The sequence below is a fragment of the Spermophilus citellus genome (assembly GCF_964194105.1).
Source record: "Spermophilus citellus genome assembly, chromosome: X".
NCBI classification, from domain to species: Eukaryota; Metazoa; Chordata; class Mammalia; order Rodentia; family Sciuridae; genus Spermophilus; species Spermophilus citellus.
Window position 1 is genome coordinate 147,858,567 of NC_138190.1, and position 16,540 is coordinate 147,875,106.

Below are 16,540 nucleotides of genomic sequence, written 5' to 3' on the forward strand. Positions count from 1 at the left end.
GACATAAAATTCTTCCTACCTGCTGTACAGGGGCTGATGAAGCTGAATTAAAGTCCAGGGCCAAATAATCCAGGCTGAACTTCTTTGTCCAGGTAAGAGCACCACTGCTCAGGGAGTTGGCTGTTTGGTGCTCCTCCTAGGAAACAACATCACAGGACTCTGGTTAATGAGTCAGGAGAGGAAGGTAAGTTGTGGCTCCATCCAAGTAGCTGCCACCAGATCACAAGAGAGTGGTCTGATAAGACCTGAACAAACCTGTCTGCACATGAGTGAGAGTTGGCATTTCAAACACAATATAGTCATTCAGCCTTAATATGAAACCATATAATTATTGGAAATGGTTTGCCAAAATTCCCTCATAAAAGAATTCATTTTATGGATCTGATAGGCTCATGATATTTTGGGGATTAAGTCTTGATAAGATCAACTACACTTATTAAACTTCCAGTAAAAGTATCCCAAATACATTTAAAGGTACTTTATACAATTCGAAGAAACAGTTATAGTGAAACTCACCACCAAGCTTCAGAAGCAGCATACTAGGGAAGTGACTCTCCCCTCTACCATTTCCTCTTCTCCCCACTACAGGTAAAGCACTATCGTGAATTTTATGTTTACAACTTCTTTTCTTTCAAAGTGTAGTTTGATGAGCAAGCAAGTATCCTTAACACACTGTCCAGCTTCTCCTGTTTTTGAATATCTTATCAATAGAATCTTATCATGTATTTTTTTGAAAATATTTTATGTATATTTTTAATTGTATATGAACACACAGTATCTTTATTTATTTTTATGTGGTGCTGAGGATCAAACTCAGTGTCTCACAAATGCGAGGCAAGGACTTTACCACTGAGCTACAGCCTCAGCCCCTTATCATGTATTTTTTAAAAAATATTTTAGTTGTCAATGGACCTTTATTTTATTTATTTTTATGTGGTGCTGAGAATCAAACCCAGGTCCTCACACATGCTAGGCAAGCACTCTTCCACTGAGCTACAATCCCAGCCCCTTATGTATGTCCAGTGGCTTCAATTTTTGCTCAAAATTATATAGTCCACACTCACGCATGTCGATGCATTAGCTCCACTGCACTCATTTCCACCAGGACAGATTATTTCATTGCATGATTTATTTAATCACTCTGCTTCCAAAATATACTTGAGTTGCTCCCAGTTTGGGAGCTATTGCAAGCAATGTCACCATGAGCATTTCTGCACCCATGGGAGAATTTTGGACATTCACCCAGGAATAGAATTGCTGGGTTATAGGATGTACTCATCTTCAACCTTATTAAATACAAAAAAACCCACCTACTTTTCAGAGTGATTGCAGATACACCAATTTGCATGGGTGCCAGGAGCGTATAAGAAACTCTTTTGCTTCCCATCCTGGCAAATATTTGGTATTGTCAGTGCTGTTTTAACCTTTTTCCAGTCTGAGGTGGGTGAAGTAATACCTAATGGTGATTTGATTTTTTTTTTTTTCCATTTCCCTGATTATTAAGTAGCTTGGGCATCTTTTCATTTGTTGAAGGGCAATTTATTATTTTCTCCTCTGTGAATTGCCTGTTTTATTTTGGGCTTTATTTTGTTTGTTTTTGGCTTTTGTGCTGAAGTATTTGCATTTTTCTTATTCATCCTTGTACCAGGCCTACTTTGTGTTAATCATTGTTGATGTTAATGAGCAGGACAAATTCCATCCATTTTGTTCTTCTTCTAGAATGTCTTGTGTAATCATCACCCTTTATATACACATTTTTAAATCGGCTTTAAATTTCCTCAAAAACTGCTGTTAGGGATTTGATATGATAATGTCTTTAATATTTAAATCTTCTTGTTCTGGAACATGGCCTATATTTCCATTTATTTAAGTATCCTTAAAGTTTTTCAATGAAGTTTTTTTAAAAATATTTATTTTTTAGTTGTAGATGGACACAATACCTTTGTTTTATTTATTTATTTTTATGTGGTGCTGAGGATTGAACCCAGGGCCTTGCACATGCTAGGCGAGCACTCTACCGGTGAGCCACAACCCCAGCCCCCAATAAAGTTTTAATGTTTTTGCTTATAACGTTGTTCACTGATCTCTTCTTAGATTTATCTAAAAATACCTATGATTTGTTATTACTGTAAATGGTAGATTTTTTTTTTTTTTTGGTACTGGGAATTGAACTCAGGGCCACTCAACCACTGAGCCACATCCTCAGGTCTATTTTGTATTTTACTTAGAGACAGGGTCTCACTGAGTTGCTTAGGGCCTCGCCATTGCTGAGGCTGGCTTTGAACATGTGATCCTCTCACCTCAGCCTCTGGAGCCACTGGGATTACAGGAGTGTGCCACCACACCTGGTGGTAGATTTTGTTTAAATCCAATTTTCTGTTTCTTACCACTGTATAGACATTCAATTGTCTTTTGTGTATTGATTCTATATCCATCAACTTTTATATTTCATTAATTCTAATCATTTTGTTAATTACTTTATTTATGATTTAATTAATTGCTTTATCCTAAGTAGGTTATTTTGGGTTCTCTGGATAGACAATTGCTTTATCTATGAATAATCATTGTTAGTCTTCTTCCTTTCTAATTATTATTCCTTTTGGTTCTTTAATTTATTCTCTATCATATACAATGCTGAATGGAAGTAGTTAAAGAGGTTTTCCTTGGGATGAGGTGTAGCTCAGGGATATAACACTTGGCTAGTTTGTATCAGGCCATGGGTTCCACCCCTAGCACCACAAAAAAGGTCATCCTTGTTTTGCATCTGATTTTAAAGGAAAGATTTATAGTATTTAATCATTGAGTATGATACCTACTATAGATTCTATAAGACTCCTTTTTATGAGATGTAGGAAAAGTCCTATTCCTTGTTTACTAATAGATTATTTTTATGAACAGTTCTCTCAAATGCTTTTTTTCTGCATCTAGTAAGATAACAGTATCATTTCCTCCTTTAATTAGTGCATGTACTCACTTGATTTAATATGTTCTCCTGGTTTATGGTTATAACGCTCATTCCTCTGAGAATATTGGTAATAATATACTTCATCTTCTCCAGCTTTAGGTCACCACATTAATTTAATTTCAATCTCTATATATATTTGCCAAACTAAACATTTCATATAAATGGAATCATACACTATGTGGCCTTTTGTAATGACTTCTTTTATTCAGCATATTGTTTTCAAGGATAAATCACATTGTTTCAGGTATCAATACTTCATTTCTTTTTATGGCTGTATAAACTTCTATCATATGGAATTAACCAGTTGATGAAAGTGTAGGTCATTTTCATTTTCTGGTTATGGAAAATGCTGCTATTAACATTTGTGTATAAATATTTGGTTGAACATATTCTTTTTATAATTTTTAAATCTCTACAATGAGCAAGATTGGCCTATAATTTCATACTTATTCTTAAAAATAAATGTAACTAAGTAGACGAAGATTTCTATGTTGAAAATTACAAAGATGCTACTGAAGGAAAGCAGAGAAGACATAACTAAATGGAAAAACAGCTATGTTCATTGACTGGAAGACTTAATGTTGTTAAGATTATAAGATCACCCAAAATAATTTGCAGATTGAAAATATTCCATATCAGAATACCAATGGAATTTTTTGCAGAAATATTAAAATCTACCATAAAATTCACATGGAATCTTAAAGCCAAATAGCCAAATCAATCTTGAAAAACAAAAATGAAGTTTGAAGTCTCATACTTTCTTATTTCAAAACTTACTACAAAACAATAGTAGTGAAAATAGCATAGTACTGGCATAAATATAAATATGTAAACCAATGGAATGTTATACAGTCCACAAATAAACCCTCCTTGCAAATGCAGTCAATTGATTTTCATAAGGGCATCAAAACCATTCAATGAGGAAAGTATGCTCTTTTCAACAAATGGTATGAGGGGAAAAAAAAGTCCACAGTCAAAAGGATAAAATTGGACTCTAACCTTATACCATATACAAAAATCAAGTCAAAAAAGATTAAAGATCTAAACATGAAAGCTAAAAATATAAAATTTTTAGACAAAATTTGGAAAAATCTTTATAACATTGGCTTTGGCAATGATTTCACTGATGTGACACCAAAAGCAAGGCAATGAAAGAGAAAAGATAAATATGAGTTCATAAAAATTAATTTTTATGAACTTTTATACATCAAAGGACACTGTAAAGAGAATAAGAAGACAACTCACAGAATAAGGAAAATATTGAAAATTGTACAGATGATAAGGGTTTAATATTCATAATACATAAAAATTCCTACACCTCAACAACAACAAAAACAAACAACCTAATTAAAAAATAAGCAAAATACTTATTATGGTTTGGATATTAGGTGTCCCCAGAAAACCCATGTGTGAGAATATGCAAGAGCATTCAGAGATGATATGATTAGTTTATGAGAGCTTTAACCTAATCAGCACTTAAACCACTGATAGGGATTAACTGGGTGGTAACCGCAAGCAAGTAGGGTGTGACTGGAGGAGGTGGTCCCTGGATGATGAGGGGCACTCTCTCTGCTTTCTGGTTGCCATGAGCTGAGCTGCTTTTCTTCTACTACACCCTCCTGCCATGATGTTCAACCTCACCTTCAGCCCAGAGCAACAGAATTGGCCATGTATGGACTAAGATCTCTGAAATCGTGAGCCCCAAATAAACTTTTCCTACCTTACATGGTTCTTGTCAGGTCTTTTGGTCACAGCAATGAATAAAGTAGCTAAAATAGAACTCAAACACATTTCTCCAAAGATAAATAAATGGCCAATAAAGACATGGAAAGATGCTTAAGCTCACCAGTGATTAGGAAAAAGTGAATGAACAACAATGACATAATATTTCATATCCATTAGAATGGTTATTATGAAAAATGGGGAAATAACAAGTGTTGGTGAGGATGTGGAAAAACTGGAACACTTGTTTATTGTTGGTAGAAATATACAATGGTGTAGACATTGTGGAAGGCAAGTTTGTTCATCCTTTCAAAAAACAGAATTACTATATGATCCAACAATTCCACTTCTAAGTATATTTTCAAAAGAATCAAAAATAGGAATTCAACTAAGAACAAGTATACCCGTGTTCATAGCATCGTTATTCACAATAGCCAGAAGGCAAAATGAACTAAATTTCCATCAGTAGATAAGTGGATAAACACATGTGATATAATCCATATTATTAATTATCACATTATTTAGTCTTAAGGAATTAAATTCTGATATATGCCACAATGAAGGTGAATCTTAACACTATGCTAAATAAAAGAAAGCAGACACAAAGGTACAAATATTGTATCATTCTACTTTTATGAGGGCCCTACAATAGGCCAATTCAGAGACAGAAAATAGTAGAGAGGAAGGGGAAAGTTACTGTTTAATGGGTTTACAGAGTTTATGCTTGAGATAATTTAAAAGTTCTCAAAATGGATAGTGGTGATAGTTATACAACTTATGAATATATTTATTGCCACTGAATTTCATACCTAAAAATGGTTAAAACAGAAAGATTTATGTTCTGTATGTTTTGCTAGAGTAAAAATATTTTAAAAACTGTAAAAGAATATTCATGATGGTTCTAATTGTCCCCAAACTCAAAACAATGGATTTATCCCTTAGTGTATAAGTGGATAAAATGTGGTACATGCATACAATGAAATATTACTCAGCAATAAAACAGAAAGAAGTACTGACACATATACAAATTTGGATGAATTTCAAATTTGGATGAATTATTCTGAGTAAAATAAGTGAACCTTATATGATTCTATTCTTTTTCTAAAAAAGAGAGAATTTTTAAATATTTATTTTTCAGTTTTCGGTGGACACAACATCTTTATTTATTTTTATGTGGTGCTGAGAATCGAACCCAGCGCCCCGCGCATGCCAGACGAGCGCGTTACCACTTGAGCCACATCCCCATCCCAATGAATCAATTCTTGTGGCATTCTTGAAAAGACAAAATGATAGGAATGAAGGACAGATCAGCAGTTATCAGGGGTTAAGGGTAGGGGGAGGGTGTAGCATAAAGGAGTATTTTGAGGTGATGGAACTACTATGTGTCATGATTGTGGTGGTTACACAAATTTACATATACAGAGAACTATACACCAAGACAGTAAATTGCACAGATTTAAAATCTTAGAAGTATTATAAAACTGTAATAATAATGTGAGATTTAAGAGTCTAGAATTCAACTATAAAGCTCTTACAAAACTGTTTAAATTATAGGGATTGAAAATTGATAGAGGAGAAATTGCACAAATTAAAATTATGTTTTGCTCTTTTAAATTTTCTATAAGTTTATAAACATTTATAGAAGGATTGTTATGGCTTGGATCTTGAATATCCCCCCAATCTCATGTGTTAAAAGCATGGTCATGCTTTTAACCTCATTGCACTAAGGTGCAGAAGCAAGACTTCTAAGTAATGATTGGATCATGAGGGCTCTATTAATTAATCTATTAATTATTAATCTATTAATTAATCCGTTGATAGCTGGATCAACTACTGGGAGGTGGACCCTAGATAAAGGAAGTAGGTCACTAGAAACATGCCTGAAAGGGTTTATCTTCTCTCTGCTATCCCTCTCCTTCTTACCTGTTATGAACTGAGCACCTTTCCTCTGCCACACCCTTCTGCAATGATGTTCTGCCTCATCCCCAAGCAATAAAGATGCCCAACCATGGACGGAGACATCCAAAACTGTGAGCTAAAAGAAACCTCTTCTATAAGTTGTTCTTGTCAGGTATTTTGGTCAAAGTAATGCAAAGCTTCCAGCACAAGAATATACAGTACTCTTGTATAGCAATAAAACAAAAGTTGTATTTTAGTCTCTGACCTTAATTTTTACAATCAGATCAGAACTTTACCTCAAAAATGCATATGATTATGTGCAAAATAAAAATAAATCATATTAGTTCTGAATACTATATAAGGCTGCTGTGTGGCATATGGGAAACTGTAAATGAAAGTCACTTGACACAATCTTATTACTGGTTTTAAAAAAAAGGAATTGATGATTGGGCTGGGGTTGTGGCTCAAGTGGTAGTGCACTCGCCTGGCATGCGTGCGGCCCAGTTCGATCCTCAGCACCACATACCAACAAAGATGTTGTGTCCGCCGAGAACTAAAAATAAATAAAAAAAGGAATTGTTGAGATAAGATAGTTTTTCAAATTTTTTTTTATGGTGATTCTCTCCAAACTACCTTCAGTTAGTGTTCCTGGCTCTTCACCTGCTCTGTCCTATTGCCTAATAATGCATGCAGCCAGCCATTGACCAGTGATTACAAACTCAGGCAAGCAAGGAATTTGAAACTGCATTGTTAATGAAACACAGGTCTATCTCACAACTGCAAAGAACAAAAGTAAACTGCTTGTATTTGGAATGAGTCTGTACTCGTTTTTTCGAATAGGTTATAGGATCACTACCCTTTTCTATTCTCTGGAGATAAAGCACAGCTGTTCAGCATCATTTACAGGAGTGTCTTCTTGTGGAAGTTTCCCAAGGGCCATTACTAAGTGTGAAAAATATTGAGAAGAACATATCAAATTTGTAGATGAGTCATTTACATCTGCATATAGTTAAGTGTACTTACAACACAATTTTATCAAATAAAAAGGCAAAATAAACCATTCAATTATTTATTTCTGGAGAGTATCATTTTTAAGTGTCCAATTACCCTTTATCTTTATGTATAGGTGGATAGGATTGTCTTCTGATGAGCATACACCCATAGTGCTTTGAATATCTTCCTTCTAAGATGTTTTTTTTCAAAATTTCATAGTTCAGATGGAGAACAAATGGTAGGTCATAGGAACCCACAATATCACAGCAGCTATATGAGACTGAATTAAATCAACAGGTCTGTAGTAGAACATTGAAGTAGGGAGACTGTTGGAAAATGATCACAGGCAACTCAGAGAACTAACAATCTTGTGAAAGCCAACAATATCAGTTTCCAGAAGATAAAGAAAATTAAAAAGGAATAGATGACAGCAGTGTTGTGTGCATGGTAGTCAGTGAGGGAGGGGAAGCTCTTCCCTAATGAGCCAAAAGAAATTCTCCCACTGACCTTAAGATAAACAGGTTCTGCTAGGGATGTAGCTCAGTTGGAAGAGTGCTTGACAAGCATGTACAAGGCCCTAGGTTCAATTTCCAGCACCACACACACACACACACACACACAAAGATAAACAGGTGATGCTGTCAAAAAAAAAAAAAAAAACAACAACCTTAAAGTTTGAGCAGAAAATAAGCCCAGATACGGTGAGCTGAAATAATGTGGAAAAAAGTCCCAGCACTCTCCATCAGAGACAGAGAAAGGGGGAAAGTGGTGAAAGATTAAAATGATGTGAAAATCTAAAAGCTACTGACAAATTTCTAGACACATAAGACCTACCCAAATTGAACTGAGAGGATACACAAAACCTAAACAGAGAAATATCAAAAAATAATATTGACACAGTAATAAAAAATATCTCCCAACAAAGAAAATCTGGGACCAGATAGATTCTCAGCTGAGTTCTATAAAACCTTTAAAAGGAGCTAATGTGAATCCTACTGTTACTATTCCATGAATTAGAAAAAGAGGGAACATTTCCAAATTCATTCTATGAAATCAGTTTCACCCTAATATGAAATCCCATTAAAAATACATCAAGTAAAGAAAACTACAGACCAGTACTCCTGATGAACATAGACACAAATATCCTTAATAAAATATTAGCAACCTGCTTCCAAAAACACATTAAGAAGATCTTATACCATAATCAAGTTGGTTTTATCCCAGGGATGAAAAGAAGATTTGTCATATGCAAATCAATATGTGTAATTCATTACATAAATAGAATTAAGGACAAAAATCACATGATCATCGCAATAGATTCACAAAAAGCCTTTTACAAAATTCAGCAACAATTCATGATAAAATCAATGAAGAAACTAGGGATAGAAAAAACTTACCTCAATATCATAAAAGCTATAAATGAAAAACCCAAAGCCAATATCATAATGAATGGGAAAAAACTGACAGCATTTTCTTTAAAATCTGGGACAAGACAAGGATGTCTACCATCACCACTTATATTCAATATAGTACTTGAAGTTTTAGCCAGAATACTTAGGCAAGAGAAGGAAGTAAAAGGAAACAAATAGGAAAGGAAGAATTCAAATGCTATGGCTTGAATATGAGATGTCTCCCAAAAGCTCCTGATATTAATAATGCAGGAATATTTAGAGGTGAAATGATTAGATTATGAGAACTGTAGCCTAATCAGTCCATCCTAGTTTGAATGAAGTAACTGGATGGTAACTGCAAGCAGGTGGGGTGTGGCTGGAGGAGGTAGGTCACTGGGGGTATGTCCTATGAAATGGTTTACATATGAAACGTTCCCCCCTCAAAGCTCATATGAAGGACAATGCAAGAAGGTTTAGAGGTGAAATGGTTAGGTCACAACAGCTTTAACCTAATCAGTAAATTAATCAACAGATAGGGATTACCTGGGTGGTATCTGTTAAGGACATAGGGTGTGGATAGAGGAGGTGGGTCCCTGGGAGAGTGCCTTTAGGGTTTACATTTTGTCCATGGTGAGAAGATCTATTTCCTGGTTGCCATGTTTTGAGCAGCTTTGCTCCACCACACTCTTCTGCCATGATGCTCTCAGCCCAGAGCAACAATCAGCCATCTATGGACTGAGACCTCTGAAATTGTGAGCCCCAAATAAATGTTTCCTCCTCTACACTGTTCTTTTTGGTACTTTTGGTCACAGCAGTAAAAAAAGATGACTAGAACACCTTAGAAAGTTATGTCTTCTCTGCTTCCCCTTACCCACTCTCTCTGCTTTCTGGCCACCACAAGCAGAGCCACAGTACTGTGCCACACCCTTCTACCATGAGGTCCTGCCTTACCTTGGACCCAGAGCAATGAAATCACTCAACCATGGACTGAACCTCTGAAACCACAAGCTGAAATAAACTTTTCTTCTTCTAAATTGTCCTTGTCAGGTATTTTGGTCTGAGCAACAAAAAGTTAACATATCAAATTATCACTGTTTACAGATGAAATGATTGTAGACTTTTGTCACAAGAAATTCTATCAGAAGACTTCTACAGCTGCTAAAGAAACTCAACAAAGTAGCAGGATACAAAATAACATCTTTCTTATACACCAATAATGAATCTGCTGAGAAAGAAATCAGGAAAACAATTCCATTCACAATAGCCTCAAAAAAATACTTCAGAATAATTCTAACAAGAAGGCAAAATACCTCTACAATGAATATTATAGAACATAGAAGAAAGAAATTGAAGAAGATGTGAGGATACTGAAAAATCTCTCATGCTCTTGGATAGGCAGAATTAATATTATTAAAATGGACCTATTACCAAAAGTGATATATAGATTCAGTCCAATCTCCATCAAGATACTAATGGCATTCTTCAACAGAACTAGGAAAAATAGTCTTTAAATTCATACGCAGGCTCAGCAGTAGAGCACTTGCCTAGCAAATGTGAGGCCCTGGGTTCAATCCTCAGAACCACATGAAAATAAATAAATAAATAAAGGTATTGTGTCTGCCTGCAATTAAAATATATTTAAAAAATAAATTAATATGGAAGCTGGTTGCAGTGGTGCATGCCTATAATCCTAGTGGCTCAGGAGGCTGAGGCAGGAGAATTGCAAGTTCAAAGCCAGCCTCAGCAGCTTAGCAAGGCCCAAAGCAACTTTGAGATGCTGTCACAAAATAAAAAATAAAAAGAGCTGGGGATGTAGCACTGTGGTTAAGCACCCTTGGGTTCAATCCCTGGTACCAAAAACAACAACAAAAATTCATATGGAAGAATAAAAGTCCCAGAATGGTCAAAGTAATTCTGAGCAGTATGATCAATGCTTCAGGCAACATATTTCCCAGCTTGAAATTGTACTAGAGAGCTATAAGTAATGAAAATTGCATGGTTCTGGAATAAAAACATGCATGTAGATCAATGGAATAGAATAGAAGTTTCAGAGACAAACCCACACAGATGAAGTTATCTGATCCTGACAAAGAAGCCAAAAACATACAGTAGAGAAAAAAACAGCTTTCTTAGCAAATGCTGGGAAAGCCAGATATGTATATATGGAAAAATGATATTAGATCCATACCTGTCACCCTGCATAAAAGTCAACTCAAAGTGATTCAAAGACAGGAATTAGATCAGAAACCCTGCAAATGTTAGAAGAAAACACAGGGTCAATACTCCAAGATATGGGTACAGGCCCTGACTTCCTCAGTAAGACTCCTAAAGCTTAGAAAATAAAACCACTTAGAATGGCGATCATCAAGAATACAAATAACAAGCTGGGCATGGTGGCACATGCCTGTAACCCAAGGGGCTGAGATAAGGGGGATCACAAGTTCAAAGCAACTTAATAAAGTCCTTAGTAACTGAGACTCTGTCTCAAAATAAAATATAATAAAAAGGGCTGAGAAGGGCTGGGGTTGTGGCTCAGTGGTAGAGTGCTTGCCTTGCATGTGTGAGGCAATGACTGGTTTTCAATTCTCGGCACCACATAAAAATAAATAAAGATATTGTGTCTATCTACAACTAAAAAATATTTTTTAAAAAAGAGCTGAGGATATGGCTCAGTGCTTAAGTACCCCTGGGTTAAATTGAAGGAAGAGGAGGAGGAGGAGGAGAAGAAAGAGGAGAAGAGGAAGAAGAAGAATAGGAGGAGGAAGAGGAGGAAGAGGAGGAGGAAGAAGAAAAATAATAATTGCAGGTTAGAATGTGGAGGAAAAGGTACACTAGTACACTTACATTATTGGTAGGGCTGCAAACTAGTATAACCACTCTGGAAAGCTATATAGAAATTCATCAGTAGACTAGGAATGAAACTACCATCTGATCCAGCTACTCCACTCCTGGGTATTAATCCAAAAGAACTAAAACCAACATGATATAGTGATATATGCATACCAATGTTCATAGCAGCAGAATCCATAATAATCAAGATATGGAATTATCCTAGGTGCCTGTCAACAGATGAATGAATAAAGAAAATGTGGTGTATATACACCATGGAATATTACTCAGCTATATAAAAATAATGAAATTGTGTCATTTGTAGGAAAATGGATGGAACTGGAGAACATTATGGTAAGAGAAATAAGCCATACTCAGAAATTAAAGGGTCATATGTTTTCTTTCATATGGAGAAGATAGGGAAAAAACAAAGGGGAAAAGAGGGATATCATGAAAATAGAATGGATACCAACAGAGAAGAAGAAGGGGACCCAGGGTAGGGAGGAGGATAGGGAAAGAAAAAGTACTAGGGAATGAAATTGAGCAAATTATGTTATGTGCATGTGTGAATATAATACAATGAATCACAGTGTTGTGTATAATTATAATGTACCAATAATTCATTTTAATTTCATAGTTCATACAGAAGTTCTTTCTAAAGTTCCCTACATTTCCAAATTGCAGAATGGGCACAATTGTTGTTAAAGTGTCCATTAATAGCCAGAGGTACTAAAAGCATCTTCAAAACCCCACACTCTCAATAGACCCCAAGGTGAAGAGAACAGAAGAGACAATAGGGCAAAAGGGAGACATTGTAACTCTTGAATTGTGGGATTAATCAAAAGATAGAGATGTCAGGTCTCTATCCACCCAGGTCTATGGAAATACCCTACAGAGGAGAGTCTCTAGGGGCTACAACACACCAGGAAGATTTGGAGGCAGGTGTTCTAATAAAAGGAAGCATGTACTATTTGTATTTTACAGCCTAGACTCTGACATCCAGGGGATCACAAACCAACCTATTGTATTCAACCATGACACCCACATCCCTGGTGAAAGAAATTGCTAGCATCTTCCTTTCCCCATAATACAGACCTGAACCCTACATTCTTCTGAATAGTGTGGCTTTAAAATAGTATAATTAGCTGAATATTGCAGAGATAAAAAAAAAACAGCTTCAAATTGATTTGTTTCCAATCTAGAAAAGTTGTGACATGGTTTTACAATCAAGTAATTGTTTTATGTTTGCAGAGATTTCTGAGGGATGTGTTTTCTTTATAATAAACTCACAAGAGTATATACACTGGGATAAGTAAAAGAATGTGAAAATATAGGATTACCATTTGGATGTAGTTTTCTTCCTCCTCTCTGGAAACAGGACTGGCAAAAAATCTTGTAGGATTAATACCATTTCTTTCTGGAGAGAGAAAGCTGGTTCGATTGCTAAGAAGAAAAATACAGATGAGGTCAAAGCAATGTCTTACAGCTGCTCTGAAAGGCAGCCAGGAACTGACATGGCCCCATGGGGCTTCAGTCTTCCCCTTCCAGACACAATTTCCTTCCGGCCCAAACAGTTCCTAAAGAAACAGAGACTGTGGCAGCAGCTCTGTCCCACTTGTGGAGCAAATGGCTCCCACTTGCTTTTTCCCAGGACCTCCATATGACATAGGTCATGAACTTACTAGAAACAGACCAAGGCATCATATCATTTAGCAAAAAATACTTCTCTGTGACCCTTTTGTTTCCAAAGAAACTAGGAAAAGTAAGAAAGTGTTGCCATTCCTTTTTGATAGGATAACAAGAACTGTAAATCACCTTCAATTCTACTCCTGAGTCAGAAGCACAAGCTGTCTCTGAAGTTTTGCCTGGAAATACACCTCCCTGTGCAATTCTGATTCACAAAGTGATTGTCTTATGGCATTTAGAATGAACTAGGAAACCGTAGGGCTAGCCTCAGGACTCTGAAAATTCAACTCATAAAAGGTACAGATACAATTTTGAGCTTGTCTATCCAACCTGTGAACCACTCACAAAGTTAAACTTCTGTAAGTTCAGCTGGTAGTACTGGCTCTGCCCCCTGGGCCATAACTGATTCCACTTTGGCTGGGCAACATAATTCTGTCCTTTCACAAAATCTGACTTGATATTGATAAAGAGCTCATCTCTGTTAGCACTGGAATTGAGGCATATAAATAAGCTCAGGAGCTATAGTACCACTATCTTTAGCCATAGAAATTATGCAACAAAGAAAATAGCTCTACAAAGACAAAGAGGTAAATGTGAGAGAAAAGAGAAGATGCCTTGAGTTCTCAATAGCACTCCAATTCCTGATTCCAGTATCCCAAGAAACTCAGTCATACTCCTTCCTTTGTGATATGTAAATCATCTTTAGCTCTTGATAATAAACCAGGTTGTCCTTTAGCTTAGGCAAGATCAAATGGGCTTCAACAATAAGAAACCTAATTAAGTTTGGATATGTCTGGGCTCCTTTAACAATCAGTGGTTTACCAAGGCACGGTGTGGGTCCTGGTTAAAGATGTGTGTTCCCGGATGGTGGAGAGGTTTCTCAGGTCCAGGGGAGGTGGCCGTGCTACAAGACAATACACAGTAAGGTTAGTTCACATGAGTCATGAAGTCCCTGGCAGAATGGACAGGCTATTTCCTCTGCACCTCATAAGACAGGGTCTGTTCTCCTATTTAGTACTGACTTCATAATTCTGCTTTTCCCTCCAGATGGTTTTTACATATCTGCCTCTCATCTTTGCATCCTCCCCAGGCACAGTGCTGTACCCATGGCCAATGCTGTGAAAAGTACAAATGTGGTCTGACTCAGACTCAAGTGTGTCTGACTGGAACAGAGAAGGCATGAGTAGGAACCTTAGTTATCAGCTTTGGGCATGGCCACCTGAAGTGATAGTTTTACTCAAAAGCAATGAAAGGTATGAGCAGACCAGATAGAACATCAGACCTCAGAGTGATTGCACGAAATTTTTTCTTAAAATCACATAATCTACTGGGAAGGTGAGGGTGGGTAAGACTGAAATTACTTCACCCTGCCTTTTCTCTTTCTATCTTCTATCTTTTTGTCTGGCCATGCTGCTGAGCAAAGCAGAGAGGCTGCTATATTCATACAGGAGCTACAAGGTGTCCTGTGCACACAGGAGTCAGTCTGATAATTATAGAAGTTCTCTCCCATCCCCAATCACCTGTGCTGATGGGCATACACAGAGCAGTGAGTGATAAATAATATTTGACCATGAAGGATATTAAGGAATTGGTGTCAAAGGTCATTCTTGGCTGCCTTCCATAAGGCTGGCACTGTTATTACATTTAGTGTTGCATGAATGGTTCCATTCAGACCCATCATCACATATCCCTGGGACTTTATTAGGGAAACAGGCAAAGATGAGCTCACTGGAATGAATTAGCTTTGTAGGATGCATTTGCTGGTCCACAGTACCTACAATTTCTCTGATTCCTTTTATCATGACAATCTTCAGCAGCAGGTACCCCCAATCTCCCCATTCTATACCAGCCATTTCTTTCATATCCTTATGTTTTGCAGCTCTCTGAGATGGTTTTTCTAGTGCTTCCTTCCCAAGAAAAGTTAGGAAGGACCTTGCTCCCCTTTTTTACACAGCAGGCCTGTTTAAGTGCCTTACGTTTTCTCTGAGGTTTGAGATCTCTATTCACTGGTGGAGGCTCTAAGTCTGCAGGTAGCTCAGGCAGTGGGCTTGAGATGCTTCCTGAGCTCATAGGGATGTAGTCATCCTGGCTGCAATGGGGTCCAAGACCAGAGGCAATGGCCTGGGGGCTCATGGGCACATAGCTGTCTTCGGCACTGGTTGAAGCTGGGGGATACATCAGGGAGAACCTGCAGGGCTGCAAGAAAACAGGTCATGGAAACTACCACCAGTGGACATCAAGGCTGTGCATATGGTTTTAGTTTCAGATTACCCAAGAATGACTCTGAACTTCCTCAGGAAAGTTAGAAAAGCCTCTACCCAAAGATCTGCCTCTGGACCTAATGTGTGATAATCTCCTAGATCTGATGGTGGAAGACTGAGAGTTATGAATTCATACAAATATTTTTGGTATGATATTTTAATTTAAAACATCAGAGCCTTTATGGAACACAGAGTTCAGGAGTTCCCAAACCAGTTCAAGTCTTAAAGAGAGACTAGAAATGTTCTCAGAGATTCAGATTGCTGAATATCAAAAGAATTGAAAGGAACATATATTGGGCTGGGGATATAGCTCAGTTGGTAGAGAGTTTCCCTCGAATGCACAAGGCCCTGGGGTCAATCCCTAGCACCACAAAAAAAGAAAAAGAAAAAAAAGGATCATATATGAGTCAGGCTACTTTTGATTAAATTGAGTCTTAAAGGAACCCAAGTGTCAAACTTACCAGATTTAAACTAAGCCGCTTGTCTCGGTGTCTTAAGGATTGGCATTCTATCTCAGCTGCAAGAAACAAGTCAGACTGGTGAGAACTGCAGGAAAACATCAATTGAAATTAGAATCTAAGTCCCTGTACACCCCAGGGGCCTGTACTCAGCATCAGAGAGGTAGAACAATAAGCTTTACACGTTCCCCTGCTTTTACTCATCCCTGTTGTTTTGGTGTTTGTTTCATGGTCAAAATCCTATTTTAATTAGTTTTAATCTTTGTTTGCTGTCATGTAAAAGAACACAACCTAGCTATTTGTGTTCATACTGACATATCAAATTACTTCATTTTA

At 36.9% G+C, this 16,540-nt stretch overlaps 1 protein-coding gene across 4 annotated transcripts in view; it reads right to left on the reverse strand.

Annotated features, from left to right (window-relative positions):
- Window positions 1-16,540, reverse strand: part of GAB3 (GRB2 associated binding protein 3) — a 56,407-nt gene that overhangs the window by 3,954 nt on the left and 35,913 nt on the right. For all 4 annotated transcript variants that reach the window (XM_081278404.1, XM_081278406.1, XM_081278403.1 and 1 more), the window contains exons 5-9: window positions 16,208-16,263; window positions 15,462-15,681; window positions 14,308-14,389; window positions 13,140-13,242; window positions 20-136 (exon numbers count right to left, since the gene is read on the reverse strand). In XM_081278404.1, the coding sequence (XP_081134530.1) occupies window positions 20-136; window positions 13,140-13,242; window positions 14,308-14,389; window positions 15,462-15,681; window positions 16,208-16,263 (578 nt within the window). The remainder of the gene's footprint in view (window positions 1-19; window positions 137-13,139; window positions 13,243-14,307; window positions 14,390-15,461; window positions 15,682-16,207; window positions 16,264-16,540) is intronic.